We start from the raw sequence: 19,784 nt of genomic DNA, 5'->3' as shown, positions 1-19,784 counted from the left end.
CTCCTGGCACCAACTTGCCATGTGTGTGCCAGCAGAAGTCATCCTCAGAGCAATCCCTCACATGCTTCAGGCAACATCCGCCAGCACAAGCCCGCTTCATCCTCCCTTCTAGCTGATTTACTGGAAGCTGTTTAGGGATTGCTCCCTCCAGGCTCCACTGCTGGGTCAGACATGAGGCAGAAACTGTCAGCAGAGGGGCAGCAAGCAGCCGTGTGGGAGCAGCAATATCTTAAGTTGCTGTGGCTATCTGCAAAAAGGAACATCTGTCCTGAGTCAACAGCATGTGTGTGGTGCAAGCGTTGCCACAAAACTACTGTAATGCCAGTGATGCCAGTTTACAGCATGAAATCTGCTTCAGACCCCAACACTAGCCAACCATCTGAAGAGAGAATAAGTTCTATGTCTTCTTGCGATAGGAGTCTACAGCTACACAAAACAAAACAGAAAAAAAAAAAAGAGAGAGAGATCCTGGTTGGACCACTTGCTTTAAAGAAAGCATCAATACTGAGTGAGCAATGCACAATCCTTTGGTTTAAATAATGCACGCAGAATTTCTAAATGATGAAATTTAGCTCTGTTTCAATGTCAAAAGGCTCCTTTTCATTACAAGGTATTTAAGTCTTGCTTAATGCTTTGACATAAGTTGTACTGAAGATCCAAATAATATTTTGTATTTTTTTTATTTCTCTTTAGCTACAGAAAAAACCATCAAATACTACCTGACTGTTGTAACTAGCAGAACAAAACAAAATGTTTTTGATTCTTGAGAACAAAAAATGAAATCTTTATGTACAAATAAAACTACAGTATCAAGCAAGCAGTATATCACTACAGAAACAGTGATGTATTGACAAAGGTATTTCTTTAAAATGCCTGAACGCTTAAAAAGGTAATATAACATTACACAAAGTTCACATGGTTCTTACAGCCTCTAATATAATTATGGTATAATTATTGCAGTTCTTTGATAGAAGGGCTATTGCATTATAAATCTTCAAATAATATTTTGATTGATTTTACATTATTTCTTAGTCTAATTATAGACTAATTGCCAAGTGCAAAATGAGAAGTTGTCCACTGAAAACAAACACACAAAAATGCCTGGGTTAAGAATTCCAGGGCTGGGTCTCAGTTTCAGAAGGTTTCAGAAACTTAGGGACCCTCCCCCTTCTCGGAACCTCAGTGTTAGATCAGAAATTTTATACCAAACACACAGAAATGTGGAATCATAGTTTTGTTTTTGGCACTAAATAACTTGCAATCTCTAAATCTGAGCTTATTGTTTAGCCTTTCGTGCCTGGGCATGCAGTTTCCCATGTGACTCAACCAAGAAAAAATGAAAATCAAAGCTAAGATTGATTACTTGAATTGATGCCTAAATCCACATGGCTGTTGTCTTCTTATAAAGTTGATCTCTAAGATTTATACCGATTAGCACAAAAACTAATTAAGATTTTTAATTAAATATTATTTGCATATGGAGATTAAAAACATCTTTACAAAATACTTTGCAAAACAACTGATTTCTGGATAAATTATCTTAGCATTTTACTATAAAGATGAAGATTTTAGTAAAGAGATGTTTTAATTACAAATTACCACCACACCATCTTGATTAGCTTTAAAACTAAAGATTACCATGAAATGGGAGTCAGGCAGTTATCTTCAAAAAATAATCAGTTCTAGGCAAGGACAGACAAGAACACCACTTACCTTTTATCCAAAGTATCAGCTGATTATTTATTCAGGCAGCTAGGACTCAACTTTTACTACCTAAGGTATTTTAAAATTATTTCACTTACTATTCCTCTTGGAAATACTGAAAATATCTCTTCCTCAGAAATTATCTGTATATATTGTGCATGCTCAGAAATTGCTGATGGTCTTGGTATGTTTTGAAAAATCCAGTTTGAAAAACTAGATTAGAAATACGGAATTCTAATCTTTAATGTTCTTGGGCTGCTTACTCTGAACCCAGGGACAGACTGTGGATACCCAAGTGTGTACATTTCTCGCACTGCAGAACAGGTACAGTATTTACATGTAACCACCATTTTACCAGTTTACCCAGACAATTAACCTCAAAAAAAAAAAAAAAATAGGAAAGCAAAGTTATTTACCAGGACAAAGTAAAGTGGGATTTGTTTTAGTCCTCTAAAAGGTAGGCACGTAGTTAAAACCAGCCATCTAGACTCCTTCTGAGGACAGTACAGAGAAGTCACTTCAGAAGGCAATCCACATCCCCTGCCCTCGGATGCAATCACTCACCCTCGAGAGCTCGTTATTTTTCTCCTTTGAGAAAGAAAGAAGCCCAGAATGATTAGCTCAAGCTCAGATGGGTAACTTTAGACACCTATATCAGAGCAGATGACTCCCACCTTAGATGACTAACTTGGGCTGAAACTCGGTGAAAAATGAATCCTCCTGAGAAACCCGAGCACGAAGGATGCCTGGTGGGAGGTGATAGCCACTAGGCATGGCACTATAATCTAACAGTTTAATACCTAGGCAGAAAAACTAATCAGAAACAAAATTTTCTCTCCGTCTGTGACTCATGGCCAAGTCACTAAGCCTCTCTGCATTTGAGTTCCCACATCTACAAATAGACAATTGCCTTATTTAAGAAGTGGTTTTGAGAGCCTGTATAAATTCTATGCAACAGCCTGCCCTAATTTACCTTGCCACAATTTCAATGGTTCTTTACAGGGTATGCTACACTGCTGCTTGCAATTCTCATTTATAGAAAAAAGGGAAAGATTTTGTCACATATTGACATATAGGCATGCATACAGCCATGCTTGAACTAATTCAAGCATTACAACATATCAAGTTCTGTGGTTAAGATCTCCTTGGCTTGGCCAATTTGTTTTTCAACTTTCACAGTACTTCAACTAATGTTATACATTATATTTTTTTTTCAAGTAATATAATTGCCATATTTATTTGGTAAACAGAAAAGAATGAAAAATGTTTAATGATGAACTCTACTTAGTATGTCAGATTTATTTTGCGTGATATTGGCATTATGTTACAGAGTTACAGTGGTATCACTTCATGTTGTTATTCTTACAGTCTTAGGCTGATAACGTTTCATTTTGACACCATAATGGTGTCTCCAGAGATTTTGATGACAGACTGTTTTGACATCATGTTAAAATATATCCAAACTGATATCACTTTATTTTGTCATCATTACATAGTTTCAGCTGAATTTGTAAGATATTGCTTTATTCTGACACCTTTAATTAGGAAGATTTCAGTACAAACTGCAAGTGCTGAAGATTTTTTTTTAAATGTTAAACATGTCTGTGTAGCATGCATGACTGTGGTGGAAACACACACTGGCCAGATATCCCAAAATATAACAGAAAATCACATGACATAGATTGTCAGTCAGACCATAAAAGCTTCAAAGGACTTTTAATTCTGGCACGTGATAATAAATTTAATAACTTGCTTTGTAATGTTATTTCAGAAACTTCAGGCAGGAGAACTAGCAGCAAAAACACCGCCACAAACCAGACACTTCGGTCGCTGCTGGAATGTCGAAGGCGTGTGTGCTTCACGTTTCTCCGTGTAGGACCCCAAAATTATTTTCCTGAACGCTATTAAAAAGTGAGATTTCTAGCTCATATGCTTCACTGAAATGAAAATTGCTACAGATATAATTCTGACTAATGAAGAGCAACGCCAGTTCCAACAGAGTGCTCTAAAATGGAGAACTGGAATTGAGTCTTCAGTAGTGCAAACCTGGTAAGACCTATTGAATCCAATGGAGCTTAAGGGCATTTGAAGATCTGACCAAGAGCTTTGATAAAGTTTTAGGGAACGAAATAACGCATAAAATGAGCTTCAAGTTTCCTGCTACCAGTGTGAAACTCAGGGACTGATTCTGGAATAATTTGCTGTAAAAATTGTCTGCTAAAATCATCTCTGGGCTACCAGAAAGATGCATGTCATACCAATTTAAATGTGTCCACTTACAGCCATATCACTCAGTTTCCTCTTCTTGTTATTTACTAGTTCTTGAATTTTCTCTACAATGAATTAAAGAGCTCTAGGGAAATCAACACTTTACATGTATTAAGAAGTATATTTATTCAGTACGGCAGTCCAGATTCTACTTACTAAAATGATTGCTGATAAAATCTCTAATTTTAAGCATTAATGCATAAGATTTCTCTACTGTTCAGATCTGATCAAAGAGAATAAAGAATTTTTCCTTTTTTCTCCATTCTCCTAGAGGAGAATAGAAAGAGAAGCTTAATAGAAATTGCTTGTATTATCTTATTTCAGAGAGTATGCTAGAATTGAGACAATCTCTTGATCCCAGTTCATGAATAAAGCATTTAATGGACTGGACTTGTCAAAGGACGCACAGTACATTTGATCTATACAATAAACACAAGTCTGTGAAACACAAACCCCCAAAACAAAAGTTTGCCATGTCTACTCATATATTTAAAACATTTTCCCTTCATCTTTTATTCCAGAATTAAGGTGGTAAAGGAATTGCTAGTACAACAGAATCACAATGAGAAAGTGGAATTTTTCAAACAATTGATGACAGCAATTTATAAACTCCTGGGAAACAGCAAAGTCCACATAAAGTTCATAAATAATTACTCTCTTGTAAGAGGAAATAATTATTACAATACTAGAAAATGTATAATTAATAAACAAATGACAGAAGGATAAGTTGTGCTCTGACATATTAATACTCTCTACATCTTCTCTAGGAGTTTCCTTCAGATTCTTCCAGCAAAGAGGAATGCCTACCAGTGGAAAAAAATGAACCTACAGAACTGTAAGCCTGCGTAACTATAAACCTTGCTGACCTGAAAAATTTGATAAATACCTACAAAGTGCTCTTTCATAATCCCAAAAGACAAGATGAAATATTACAGGCAAGTAACTGCGGCCATTAACATAAGCATTATTGCAGAGCCAATCCCGTTTAATGCAAATTATAGACTGGTTTCTGCTGGCATTGACCATAAAAAAAGAAATAGGCTGAATTGTCTAAGACGCCTATATAGAAGAGTATGTTTTTTACAAATGTATTTATCAAATACAATGTATAAAATATTTTTTCTTCCTCTTGATTTAAAAACTCAGTGCATCTTGTTCAATTATCTTAAAAATAAATAATCTCATTTAGTTTTCTTTATCTTTCTCAATACAATGAGCACTATACCATACTAATGCAATGAGCTGGTACATGACAGATAAACCAAACGTCAGTTGCACAGTGCTGCACTGATATTTGTGATTAATCTCTGAAATAAACTCATGGTGCAGTATTGACTCTGTAACTCAAGGGTTATATTATGACAAGTCACCTGGTATTTTTTGCCATGTGTGACTGCCATGATGTTGTAAAGAAAGAGAGCTGCCGTACAGGACATTGCACATCACCTGTGTAAGCATCAGCCACCCCTGAAAATGACTTCTCCTCTACCAAAGGTAACAGGAACTGTAAGTGACATAAGGCAAGACAGCTTCTGGGAAGTAGTATATATTGCTGTGCTTCCAACATCAATAAGGTTCAATTCCTGCTACTTGGAATAAACTATAAAGGAGAAGAGAAAATAATGATTTAAATTTCAAGACTTTTTCAATGCTTTTCCCCATTCGAGTTTCACAGTAATCTGCTTCAAATGGAAACGAAAACAAAAATGGAATTAAGGTACATTTATAACAGGAATTATCAATGTCCTCAGGAAGGGTGACACACAAAGATCCGATTTTGCTGGCACTTTGCTGTTTACTTTTAGTTATATTTGCCAGTTTTCTGGATCACTGCATCACTAAACACTAGTCTAGCAGCAGGACACTAAATGCAGTAGACATGGCACAGACTGCCTAAAAACAGTTCCTTAACCTAATTTATTAGTTTAAGAACAGATTTTCCCCTGACACGCACATCTGTGAAACAACCATGTCCCCCATGGCTACCACTTGCACAAGGTGGTCAGCGGGCAGGGTGCCCATCGCCACTCAGTGTGGAGGGAGCCCAGCGGGACCAGGGCAGCTGTAACAGGACTGTGCTGGAGAAGCCTAAAACCAGATGAATTAGGTACCAGATCAGATATCTAAAGTCAGAGCAGCTGAATAAGAAAAGGCCCTTTCTTTGCAGTAGGCAATATCGACTCCAGCCGCCCTTACGTCATTTCAGCGAGGAAGGGGAAATGAGGAAGTCCGAGTGGTCTGGGGCAGCCTTCACTTGCATCATTTTCTACTGCCACTTTGGGGAAGAGACAACATAGAAGCACAAGCAGCTCCCCCAAACCACTCTCGCAAACCCAAAGGCTGTGCTGCAGAGAGAGCTGCATCAAGATAAAAAGCTCTCTGCTTATTGGGAAAAAAATCTTTTTCCTTGGGCATGAAGATACAAAGGCATGACAGCAGCTAAAAATAAGGACCACAGGATCCTGGGTTTGTTTTTTTTTTTTTTTTTTTTTTTTTTTTTTAAAGAAGACAATATCTTTTTAAGCCATTGGCATATATAAAACAATAATAGCCTCAAGACTCTCATAAGGTATCCTTCTTTCTTATTCTCCTGCCAGCTGAACCCAAGACAACCAAAGATAGAGACAGGAGTCTAGTTATCTGATTACGTATAAACAACCCCATTTCCCCTAGCTGTATACAGGTAATTGCTTCTTTTGCAAGGGCTGTAAAAGCCTGTATTGAGAGAACAATGTAACTCATTAGCTCATCGTATTTTTTTTAGAATAAACCAAATGGCGTGTCTTATATTACAGCTGTGGCTCTATTACCATTGCCCAACACAGGTCACATTTTTCCCGGCTCTATCACTCCTGGTAAATTACTAGCACTTGATGTAGAGCAGGCATAAAATAAGTAGAAAACAAAACTTTGGTCATTTTAATTTACATCCTCATAATGGCAGGTCAAATTTATGTGAACTTTTTGGTGAATTGGTTCTTTTATTAGTATCCAGTTTAATTCAAATCAGAGTCTTCTACACAAGATTAATTAAATATTAATCAAAGTCCAGAGCAGTCTAAGCTTCTGTTCCATTAACCTAAATGTGACTCCATACAGAGCCACATGCTTTTTTTCCCCCTTGCCCGGTTTTAAAGAAGGCTTTTAGTTTTTTTCCGTTATGGTGCAACTCCCGGTAAATGCAGACACACTATTCACCGTGTGTGTTTTAAAGGTCATCATTTCTTTTCCTTTTCCAATTAAAGCTGCTCTTAATCACAATTAAGCTTTCAAGAAACAATTAACAGAAGTCAAAACTTCTCTCCATCAATACGTTTAAGAGATGTACAGTGTGTACCCTCTATTACCACTGGTGTCACTGAACTAATTGTATGGTGTTAAGGTTCAACTTCTTGGGTGTAAATTTTGGTTGGAGTTGACACTAAAAAGAAACATCAATTTATTAGGAGATAAAACTTGTTCTGCAGTAATGGAACAGCTGTGTATATAAATTTATTGCAGCTTAATGTTCTCACACATAAAGCAATTAGAGCTTTCTGACAGACAGACTTGCTAAGTATAGTGCATAGCATACAGTAATATGCAGTTACAGGTGCAAAATATTTAAGATTGATTGTATATATTCTGTACTGTAATATCTATTTCTCAAAAAAGCCTCTTTATCTCTATATATGTTCTTAATTAACGTAAACCTACTCTTATAGTCATGTGGAATTTTCCTCCTTTGTGTGGAAATCTTTTCAAGCTGCATCATTTTTCTCAGACACCTCTGTGCTAAATTTGTCTTCTTCGACATGGGCTTAATTTTTTCTCACATAAAGGATAATGGAGGTAATAATGTTGTCATCAGATTGCTTTAAAAAAAAAGTTCCAAAAGTAAAACATAGTATTCAGGAAAAGCTCCTTCATTCCTAAAGCCATAAATTATGAACCCCTGAAATAAGCTGTATTCATCTAGCAGCATTTCCTCCATCACCTGCTCTCTGCTAACTTCAGTTGCCTTGAAATAACTTCCAGGATATTTTTCCTTCCTACCTACCTTCTCTACAAGACAATTAAATTTAACCTAAGTTAAGGACTGTGGTTTTGAGGATATTCATCAGCAAGACTAGAAACGGGACCTGAATGTTATGGAGTAGTGGCATTCCAGACTAGCAGTCTAAGACATCTTTTCTAGTCTTTAAACCTTGGGAAATCTTAGACTTGAAACAAAGGCACAACAGTAATTAAGGTAATTATTTTTCAGTTGAAATTAATATCGATTAAACTAGATAGTCATCCAAAAGAAAATTCTGAAAAAAAATCAGAATTTCATGACATATAGACATATGGTGGCATTATTTGCTTTTACTTTGGAAACTCCAAAGGGACTTCCTTTTTATTAAATAGCTCAAAGCTGTCCCATGCCCAATTTCATGTCACATTTACTGATGAATGAACACATATACATTATGCAATAATACAAGTTCTTCCTATATTTTAATATATTTACACTGTGCCTGCCTATGTACAACTATGTATCAACTGAGTATCAACTCAGTTATCAACTCTCAGTTAATTGGAATTTCACTATCTGTAACACCTGTGAAGATTACCGTGAAGAACCTGGGAGATTACCGTTGTAAAATAGTAGGGGCTTTTTTAGGCTAGGATTCTCAAAAAAGTCAAGACCTACAATGTGGTTTCATACTCACTTTGAACTGATCAAAGTGCTAGCTGCTGCGGAAAGGGAAGTTCTGCCCTCTGCAGCTGAGTGTTCCTATCCCATCCTTTGAACCACAAAGTGCTCATAGAGCCACACTGCTAGCCAGTCAAGGAGCTGGTCTTTCTTTTTCTTTCTTTTTCTTTTGCTGTCTCTTTTACATTTTTATACATTTGTTTGCATAAAGATCAGCTCCCTGACTTTTTCAATAGAAACTGAATCTTAAGTTGTCTAGCATCCACTGTGCATCAATAAAAGGGGGATGATAAACTCTTCTGGCAGCCTCAGGAACCCCAGGGCATCCCAAGGCATGAGGCGCACCGATAAAATCAGCTCCACAATTACAAGAAAGAGGAAACTCTGAAATTATACTTAGTGGTACGAGGATGACCAACCAGTGGTGAGATGTTCACAGTTCACTTAAAATTGAAATAATTAGCATAAATTAAAACAGAAATCTATAAATCAGGAGGATAGTCAGGCACATACTTTATAAATGCATTTTATATCATTTACATTGATGCAGTTATCTTTCCTTGCCAAATCAGCAGGAAGAAAGTCCTCTACAAAGAGAGAAACACAGCACAGCCACTTGGAAACAACTTGAGCTTTGATGCTGCCATCATCATTAGGCAATCAGAAATCCACAATAATTGTATGCCAAGACAGCAAGCTTTTCCATTTCACAGTCTTTTCTGCTTTTGTCTTTGAGATGTGACAGGTCAGTGAATCTGAGCACAGAGTAGGAGCCAAGAATTCTTAATTCTCAAAACTTTGGAAAAGCTATTCTTAACCTGTCCATGTCTCAGCTTTAGAACTGCTATATGAAAAATCCAACAATATTTACGTTCCTATCATAGAATCATAGAATCATTAAGGTTGGATGGGACCTCTGGAGATCATCTGGTCCAACCTCCGGGGGCTCAGCAGGGTCACCTAGAGCATGTTAGACAGGGTTGCATCCAGGTGGGCCTTGAAGATCTCCAGAGAAGGAGACTCCACAACCTCTCTGGGCAACCTGTTCCAGGGCTCTGTCACTCTCACAGGGAAGAAATTCCCCCTCACGGTCAGGTAGAACTTCCTGTGGTTCATTTTCTGCCCATTGCCTCTTGTCCTGTCACACGGGACAACTGAAAAGAGTTTGTCCCCATCCCCTTGACACCCTCCCTTCAGGTACTTGTACACATTGATCAGATCCCCCCTCAGGCTTCTCTTCCCCAGGCTGAAGAGGCCCAGCTCTCGCAGCCGTTCCTCATAGGGCAGGTGCTCCAGCCCTCTGTTGATCTTCGTATTAAACAAAATTAAAAATTTTTGTATTAAACAAAATTAAAAATGTTGAAGATAAAAACTGTCAACAACTTAAACATTCTCAGTGATAGCATGCCTGTAGCATAGAAACTGAAAATGATTGCTAAAAATTATGTTATTTTCAGTATTATTGTTATAAACAAATTTTGAGCTAATACTGATGTTTAAATCACTCTAAAAAAGACTCTTCCAGTAAATTAAACCACTTCTCCAGTTCCAGACAATTTAGTTTAGGGAATGATTCATTCTTAACAAACTTCTTGAAAAGTACACCCTACCTCATGTTTCTTTCATGAAACAAACAAAAAGCTAAATTATGGAGCAATGGCTTTTTCTGTTGTTCCTCAGGGTTTTTTTGAAAACCATCACCTATCCACCATACTAAATAGATTCCTTTCCACAATACTGACAGCTGTTTCCCAGGTAACCAACATAGCTAGAAGTTGACTTCAAGCAGTGTAAGAGAACCAATATTCACACCCCTAAATTTACATGATATGAGGAGTGCTTTTCAGCTGCTACATTGTCCCCAGTGCCCTCGGCAGTCAACAGGAGCTGAGAACATCCAGTCAGTCATGGGATAAAGTTCATCAACGAGCAAAAAATACTGGCTAAGGATGATTTTATATACAGAATAGTAAATGTCATTGGCAGCTGGAAATTAAAATTAATCTCTGTGGTAAACCAGAAGGATTAGAATTCAGATGAGCTGTCCCTTACTATGGATTCTACTTATACTTCTTCCCTTTTTCATAAAGGAAACAGGAGAAAAATTGCATGTATTTTGCTGTTTCTTTCTCTAATCTTTTTCCTAATCATTTTCCCCCTAATTTCTGGAAGTGTATGTTTTACAGACCTTACTTGATAAATTAGATCTCACTTGCTGTCAACCAGATTCTTCTGGATTTCATGGAGTCGCAGTACAGACTACCAGAATGTAGTGCCAGTCTAATGGCCAGTCCTTACTCCTCCAGCCTTTTCCTTCTATGTATTAATTGGCTTGGAAACTGAATTATTCTATAAGGCATTGGCTGCTCTTAAAGGTCTCTCTTACAGCTCTCTTTTATTCTGGGTTTGTGTATTTATTTTTTATTTCCATGCCATTTGACACTGCAGTGGAAAGAGCTGACAAAGAAGATTATATATTGAACAGCATAACAGCATACTAAAGGAGTAGGATTTACCCTATACACATACACATTTTTTTAACATAATGAAAAAGCTATATCTATGGGAAATTCAATGGCAGATCTAAGTGGGAAGTATTGCTGATCAGCCAGTTCCTAATGCTTGCTATGGAAAAACCAGTGGGTTTATGTAGGTTTATTTTTATGAGCAGAGGAATAAACTTCTTTTGATCTTTCTTTCCCTAGGGACTCAAGCATTACTACTCCCTCTTTATAAGTTGCAGCGTGGGCTTACAGATCCAACAAATGGGATGACCTCAACAATTAGGCAGTAAAAGCACAGTGTAATACATGTACGAGCACACACACACACACACACGCGCGCGCGCGCGCTGTAATGGAGAAGACAGTTAAATACATTACGGCTTAAAAAAATGGCAAATGAACTTTATATAAACATTGCATGCAGTATTAAAATAAAGGTAGGCTTTGATGCGCAGAACTCCAAGTTTTTGCCCACGCGATGCTAGACTCTTCAGATGCCCAGCCATACTGAAATTTCCTATTCCTAAATCCATTTTGCAAAATCCTTGCTTTTTTCCCAGTTTCAACACAATAGTTCCCCCGAGTTGGCTGCAATTTAATTTTCTTGTTCTGCTAGTACTCTGGACCTGACTGTACTGTGTCTTTCCACTATCCAGCTATATCTGCTTATAAAATTGGCTGATTTTCTTTTCCCTTTTACTATTCCATGAAAAGCAGACTGACTAGTTTCAATGATGAAATAAATCTCATCACAACTGTTCAAGTTCCACCCAGAAAGATTCAGTGAGGCCTCTAATCTAAACCAGTGTATCTAGCAAATAATCTACCATGGCCTCAAATTCTCACTTTGTCACAAGCCCTGAGATCAGACCTCCTTAAAAGGAGTCCAAGAAAGAAATCGCAGTGAATGGCATCAGTCTGCCTTGTGGTTTCTTAGTGCTCGTGGCTGAGCATACTCCAAGACATCCTGACTTTGGCCCAGCTCCTCGTGGAATAGAGTAATTCTGCGAGAGCTGGTCATCACCAAGCTACAAATAAGAGCAGCATGTGGAAGAGAATAGCACAGGCTTTTTCTTCTTTACTTTCTCACATGGACATGCAGTGTGTGTGTGGGGGGGAATACTATGCATTTCTGTACAGTAACTCAGGCTCCTCATCCTGGCCAGAATCAAGCTGATTTTAAAAAATTAAGCAAGTGTGATTCAATAAAATTTCTTAAAATATTTACATTATATTTAGGCTTACATCGACACTCACACGTACTACTTTTCTAAAGATAGGGCTTCCAGAACCTCCTGCATCTGAAATTTACCCAAGAGATTACTGATTTCTAAAACCAGTTAAAAAAATGGAACTTTTACATGCTAGAAAATTCAGACTAGGATGAAAAGTCAAACTACTGAGGTTTTCCATGAAAAAGGAAGCTATGGAAAAAGTCTGAAGCAGAAATAGCTTAAAATATAATTTCAAGATTATTTATGAATATAAAATATTATTAGTCCTTAAATCAATGTGTTGATTTTATTTCACCTGAACTCTGCATCCTGAACTCTACACCTGTAGTCTCCCAAATTGCTACAGCCTCTCATAGGTTGTCATTCAAGTGCTTTCTGCAGACCTTCTCCTTTCTCCCTCTCCGGTGTTTCTTCTCGCCAGAACTAGATATTTTATCATGTACATTATGAAAATTCAACCAGAAGTGAGAATATATTGCCTTGTGAGTGAGGCCCAGTAACAAGTTTTCACAGAAGAAGATATCAATATAAACTACTTGCTGATATTGACATGATTTGGTAAAAAAAATCATTTAAGAAATAAATTAAAATATTTAATTGTGGATTGAACTTCCTGACTTGAAATAATATGTTTGATCTTCTGAAGGAAATATTTTTATAGGGAAAATAAAAACTAATATGTTTATCCTGCTCTAGTGATTTTATTAAGCTTTGTTTATCATTAAAGTTGACCATAAAAAACTTTACACTTTATGGTAAAAATGAAAACCTACAAAAAGTGAGAAATAGAGACAAAATATTCTATTTCTCATTTGTACAACTGTGTGTAAGCAGTATAAAAACCTGTGGTAAAAACATCCACCTTCAACACTGCTGCTTAAAAAAGAAAAAAAAATACTTTTCAGAAATAATGGGCAATTTATGCTTTCTGAAATTAGCTACAACAAAGTGAGTAATTGCTGGGTGAGCCATACTATATTTTACAGACTGTGTTCTTCCTCAGAACAAGATCCTGAGATTGCTTTAAAAGGTGTAATCTTCTGTAATCACTCCTGGTGCTCAAAGCAATTACTTTTCAATGGGAAAAGCAAGTAGGAGAACAACAGTATCCAAGAGCAGAGATCACTAGTTTGTAAACCTTGACCCTTCATATCATTCAGTTATTGATCAAGTTGGTAAAAGGAGAGTGTTGCGATTAAATGACTATAACCCTCATCTTAAATGGCATGAAACACCATGAGGCCTGTGTCCGGTAAGCAGAATTCTGAAAAGAAACTCGTTTAAGATGTGATCTGTTCACAAGGAATTTTCCCTTCTCTGTTCCAACAAGATGAGAGTTTAGTACAAGTAAAATGCATGTAAGGGAGATGAGAAACAAGAAAGGCATGTTCCGACTCCCCTCTCGCTCCCTAACAGCAAGCAGAGGTAGTTCAGATGGAGACAGGGCTGAGGCAGAACCGATTAAGAGTGCTCATGGGGAGTCACGTACAGGCAGGTGGTGGTGGTGGTGATCTTACAACAATGTCTAAAGTCAGGAAAATAAGCTGCAGAGTAAGAACATATGGTAACAGAGCAAATTGGCTGGATGGAATGTATATTTTTCCCCTGCTTACTCTCTCTCAAGGAAAGAATTTGGTTTTATGTGTCAGAGACTTTAAACAAGAATAGGCAACTGCAGGAGGCAAATGTTAATGACAGTAGTATGAAAAAACTGTTTCTGAGCAAAGGGAAAAAAATACTAAGGGCTTTAGGCTATTACTGCAGGCCAATACACACATCTGCTCTTCATGGGTTAGATCCATGTTTTCACCCTCCATGCTATTCGACCACCTGCCTTCTGCAGGAAAAAAAATCAATGGAGCCAGTTAATTCCAAGCAGTGTTTTAAGATGCTGGGAAAAGGAAATGGGGAGGAGGAGAGCCCAGCAGTGAAAAGACGCTGAACGCTCCTTGATTTGTATTTTAGCTGATGTGAAAGCAGGAAAGAGATTATTTAGACATCTCTGCCCAACAGCTCCTCTTTCCTTTTACAGAACAGCTAGGAAAGTAATGAAGAGAAGAGTGGGGTGGGGAACCCATGTGGGAGAACACCATTTTTGGAAGAGTAACGTTAAATTAGAAAAAAGCTAAGGGAATTATTTGGGGGTGGGTGGAAGGAACAAACAGGTGTATGGAGATGTCAGAAGATTTTAAGGATGATGAAGTATTTATGTGAAAATTTGAAGGAGACATAGAGAATGGGACAGTAAGAAATCTGACAGAATTAGTGGAGAAAACACTGGGGAACAAATGAGTTGGAAAGAAGTCTGGAGATCAGAAATCTGTAAGGAAACAAAGACCTCCAAAGGGGCAATGAAAACTTTAGAAATAATGGTGAGGATCATATAACTTAACTTTTAGGCATTTAAAGTTAAATGCATGGGTGAAAACTTGTCAGTTTTTTATCTAGGGGGAGAAACAGGTATGCATAGACAATGACTGATAGCTATAAAACTTATATTGGTCACCTGAGGATCACAGAGGAAACATCCTCTAGAGAGGTTTATTCTTCTGACTGGATATAAAGGGACTTGGACTGTGACAGAAGTCTAACTTTTGTATGCTGCCATGCACAAAGGACTCCCACACTATAAGAATTGGATTAAGAAGGTGGCCACAACTGGATGTGGTAACTGAGGGAGGACTAGAATCAGGCAAGTGAAGGCAGGAGTAGAGGAGAGGTGAAGCCACGTGAGAATCAGAAGAACATCTGGAAATATCATATGGTGTAAGGGAAGGAAAGGTCACAGGATACAAAAGCTTGGGTAGAGGAGTGCTGATAGAAAGTTTGTTTTATTTAGCTTTTGAACATGCAGTAAAATAATGTTTGACCAATGAGCCTTTTTACATAGTGTCCCTTTGTTTTTATTCTGAAAACTTTAGAGGCCCATAAAGGCAGTTATGTCGCTGTGTCTGGAGGAGACTGCCTCATGACAAAACGGGACTGGGAGGCCAGCAAGATCATCGGCCAGTCTTTCACAGGCCAGCCTTTGAAAGCCAGCAAAATCATTGATTCCTGCGCTCTGTAACCTCAGGCTCAATAGGACTGTAGTTTCCATCCTTCTGCCAGAGACAACTCAAAAGCTACAAAACACTCTATGAAAAAATTAAAACTCTCAGTACAAAGGAAATAATAGAGCATAAGAAACTCATTGTTCCATGATAACAGAGACTAGAAGCATCACCAATATTTAGGTTAGATGAAATGCCTAGATGATCCTTTGCAGACCCATTTCACACTATATTAAAAAAAAAAAAAAAGTTTTCCCTTCATATACAAGTGTTTACAAATAGGACCGTAGGGAAAAGCGCTCTGACTTCAAAAGGGGTGTCTAGCTAACAGTGTTTGTCAAGACGACAAGGAGAACCAGCATTTCCTGAGACGTAACTAAGCTCTAAAACTTGAAACAAAGGCCGAGTTCCCCAACCATCTGCCACGCAAAGTCAAAATATGCCTGGCCTCGGTGGTAACTAATGGAAGGCATGAGGCATGGGATTAATTAAGTAATAAATTCAGAACAATAAACACATTCAACAAACCATGATCTTGTCTGTTTTCAACCTCCTCTCAGTGTATCAACAAATTGAATACCCAAAGCCTAATATCACACGCTTGATTTTCTGGAAAATAGCAAGGAACCTGGGCAGCCACAGGAAAAGTAAATTAGATATTATTAAAGGAAAGTTATGACCTTTGTGAGACTTTGAGGACTGCTGAGCGGTCTATAAGTTAATGTGATAGACAAGCGATACTGGTGTTTACAGCATGTCTAATGGCAACAAAAGAAACCACAGACCAGAAGAGTAACGAAGACCAACGCTACACAGCTACGCTACTCCAGTAGCTACGCTACTCCTTCCCAGAGTCTGCTCCACTGTTCTCAAGGAAGAGGAAGTGCAACGTATCCAAACTCTGAGACCTAGAGTCATGTATTTATAATTATTAAGAGGTCAAAGTGGCATTTGTTGGGTCTCAGTGTCCAAAACTTCTTGAGTTACTCTAAGAACTGAGGCTCTTTGTTAAAATTCAATAACTAGAGCTTAATGAACACATCCATTATGACAGGAAGTTTACCTGTGGCAAAACTACAAATTCCTACCTCCGTGTGTGCTAGCTCTTGTGCAAAAAAACCAAGATCAGTTTCTTTCTAAGAAACTTCAGCGTTAGGTAACACCAGGAAATGTTTCATCAGTAAATGCACTTAAGGTTTAATGTTTGATCCAGTTTCTTTCTCTCTCTCTCCTCTCTCTCTCTCTCTTTTTTTTAATCCATGTACAATATTTCTAAATAGGCATATACTTTGGCCAAACTATGAGGCATTTTATGTATCTTTTGAGTTTGACTTGTTTTTTTAGATTAAAATAAAAGTGAAATGGAAGTTAAACAAGAACAGCCTGTAACATTTTCAAAGATACGTTCAAGCATTAACTGATTCATCCTCGTTGGCTCATTAGGAAGAGGAAATTACAGCAGAATTCTGTGTTAAAACCACTCACGGAGGAGATGACAGATCCAGGATCGGTACTTAGAAATTACCCTTTCATCCTCGATCATAGTCCCAGCCCTGCAACAACTCCTTTGGGAAAGCCTTCGGAGCAGGCTCAGAGCCATCATGTCCTCAAAGAGGGCTCTCGCAAGTTTGGAAATTTGCTCCCCCTTTCCAGGAGTCTCAGTCCTTCACAACACTAGGCTTATGATTTCAATAATCCACCACAGTAAAAGACATTTATGGAATTAGATATATTGCTAGCTATTCAAATATTTTCTACTACCAATTAGTGCACTGTACAGCACATCAATACCGAGGCCAGATATTATAGTAAGGAGCACTCTAGAAATACCTAAGCAAACTGGTCAATTTAATCTCTGTTGAAATACAGTGCATTAGCTGGATGACTTTTTTTTTTTTTTTTTTTTTTTTTTTTTTTTTTTTTTCCCTTGGCACTGCTTAGGGATCTCAGAATTAGGACAAATATTCTCTTTTCTCCTCAATAAATGTTTAAGAAATGACAAAAATGACAGCTTTGAAAGATTGATTTTTTTAAAGTGAGGTTTTGTATGGTAGCTTATGAAAGCACTTTAATTTAGAATGATTATTAATCAACCATCCATTCAGATAATTTTCTAATTTAGGGGAAAAAATCTATATTCTGTCTCTTACATTCCCATCAGGTACTAAAATATGAATGTCTGTGCTCATTAACAAATATAAATAGGGAGCATTGTCTGATGCAGAAAGACAGAGCTAATGCTTAGATGTAATCCTCCTACCTGTCAGAAAATGTTCTGAATTTTAGTACAGAAGAGATTTAATATGAACTTTGAATATTTTATAAAAATACAGCACTAAATACCATATTTCACATGTACAAAATGGCAAAGCTATTCTGACATATTGGAACTTAGCTGCTTGTTATGGATGCTCCGTTTGGTTAATTCTACATAGAGCAGAGACGTAAATCCCTATTAAAAAAATATGGGTAATAAAACTGCAAGTGCAACTAAGGACAAAAAAGATAAGAGAGCAATACAAACAGCACAATTGGCAAACAAAATTGTAAACCCAAAGAATTAAGAGATATTTTGATTGACACATTTATTAGCTCTTCTTTATACTGCTTTATTGTTGTGTGGTTTATCAGCTTTGTTTGCCCAGCACGAATCCCTGTGAAAACTGGAAATATAATGTGAATATTTATCACCATAACATTATTCTGAAACAATCCAGACAGTTCAAATAATCTTAATAAGCTGGTATGTAGAATATCATAAATTAGTTTTTTGAATACAGACCATTTAAGGCTCAGTCCAGAGGAGTTATGAGTGTAGACCTGGACACAAGAAGATAAGGATCTACAACGCAGGTCTCCTGCTTCCTTGCCAACCTTTCTAACCCACCATCTACTGAGCCAAAGATGAATGCTACCATTGCTCCAGCCATGCTTACAAGAATAATACTTGCTCAGACTTAAAGAGGATAATTACATTTCTGAGTGGCTGATTTTCTGAAGTCCTTGAATCCCTTTATTAGCTGGATAGGAAGCTTCAGAAGGAAAAACTAACATACAACAAAATACTGGTTTCTTGGAATCTACTCCACAGAACTTTAAAAGGCATGTACTATCAACTTGGAGGCTAGACCTTTTTTAGGTCTGACCTATACTCCTTTCTGAATGGACCCTGGAACCATGTCTGGTTTTAAAATCCAAGTTTATTATGACATGTATATACATAGGCATAATTTATGAAGAAAGACATGCAAACACAATTTTAACACAAAATATGTGGTAAGGGAATCATGTACTAGGCTTTCATACAAAATACAAATTTATTACTAAATGTCTGTGCCTAAAACTCAGTATGTAGTACATCATATTTTAAATTATTAACATCTCTGCTGGAGAAGCTTCCTTCATAAAATATTTACACAGCACATCTCAGGACTCTGTATTTTGCCAGCAGTTACTCAAAGTGTAAGACAAATATAGTTAGCAGGTCATTCTTTTCCTTGATAAGTTATTCTTCATACCAAAAAAAAAAGAAAGAAAAAAAGAGAAGAAGAAGTTTGCGCTATTCTACTGTTACAACCCTTGTTACGCAATACTGTGCTCCAGCACAACGATATATTTTGACCCCCCCCCCGGGCAACGAGGGGCAGAGGGCAGAGCTGCTGCTAACGGCAGTGCCGGGCCACCAAACGCAAGAGGCAAGCGTGTTTCAATCACTTCTCCAATTAGTAGCAACAATCAATGCAAGCTGTAAAAAGCCTTCAGGAAACTGGCAAAATGTTGCGAAGCACGGAGAGGATTCTTTCTTAAGTAAGCACCAAACCCAAGGACAATAAAAGTATTAGTATTCCCTTGATTGTTTTTTCAATACGGCAGGCTCATGCAACTCTATTTCACATCAGGCAAACGGGCAGTGTTACCTTACTAAAATCCAGATAATTCTTCAAAGAAAACAAGTATTAATTAGATAACTTCTTCTTTTCTAACCTAGACAATATAAAAAAAATTCCAAATGATCATTTTTTTTAGATTGAAAATTGAATTCGTGATGCAAACTCCAAATGGATTAGCCTGATATTTAAAACTAAGCAAGAATGATGTTCTGATTTTTGAAAATAATGTTCCTACAGGATAGGAGAAAAGCGCCTCCAGCATTTCAAGCACTTAGTATGCAGTTGCTTTGGCTATTAGAAAGCTTCTCAACACAGTATCAGGATTCTGTTGGCATTTGTTTATTCAATTTGCCAATGTCAAAATAAAATTTAAAAGAAGAAGTAAAGGAGTAGAGAAGCAGAACTACATACTTGAATGCATTTTAAAGCAATATAAACCCAACAATATCTAAGAG

General features: G+C 37.3%; 1 protein-coding gene across 13 annotated transcripts in view; it reads right to left on the bottom strand.

Moving 5' to 3' along the window:
• The window catches only part of PARD3 (par-3 family cell polarity regulator), a 470,717-nt gene that overhangs the window by 21,577 nt on the left and 429,356 nt on the right, over positions 1–19,784 (bottom strand). Inside the window, exon 23 of one of the 13 annotated variants that reach the window (XM_062568919.1) lies at positions 19,357–19,423. The exons of the other annotated variants lie outside the window; for them this stretch is intronic. Within the exon in view, the coding sequence (XP_062424903.1) occupies positions 19,396–19,423 (28 nt within the window). The 3' untranslated portion in view covers positions 19,357–19,395. Of the gene's footprint in view, positions 1–19,356; positions 19,424–19,784 lie in introns of those variants that run through there. 13 annotated transcript variants of the gene reach the window in all.

Source organism: Rhea pennata, chromosome 2 (assembly GCF_028389875.1).
Source record: "Rhea pennata isolate bPtePen1 chromosome 2, bPtePen1.pri, whole genome shotgun sequence".
Classification (NCBI taxonomy): domain Eukaryota; kingdom Metazoa; phylum Chordata; class Aves; order Rheiformes; family Rheidae; genus Rhea; species Rhea pennata.
The sequence above is the reverse complement of the archived record's forward strand: the minus strand, read 5'-3'. Positions and strand labels throughout refer to the sequence as shown.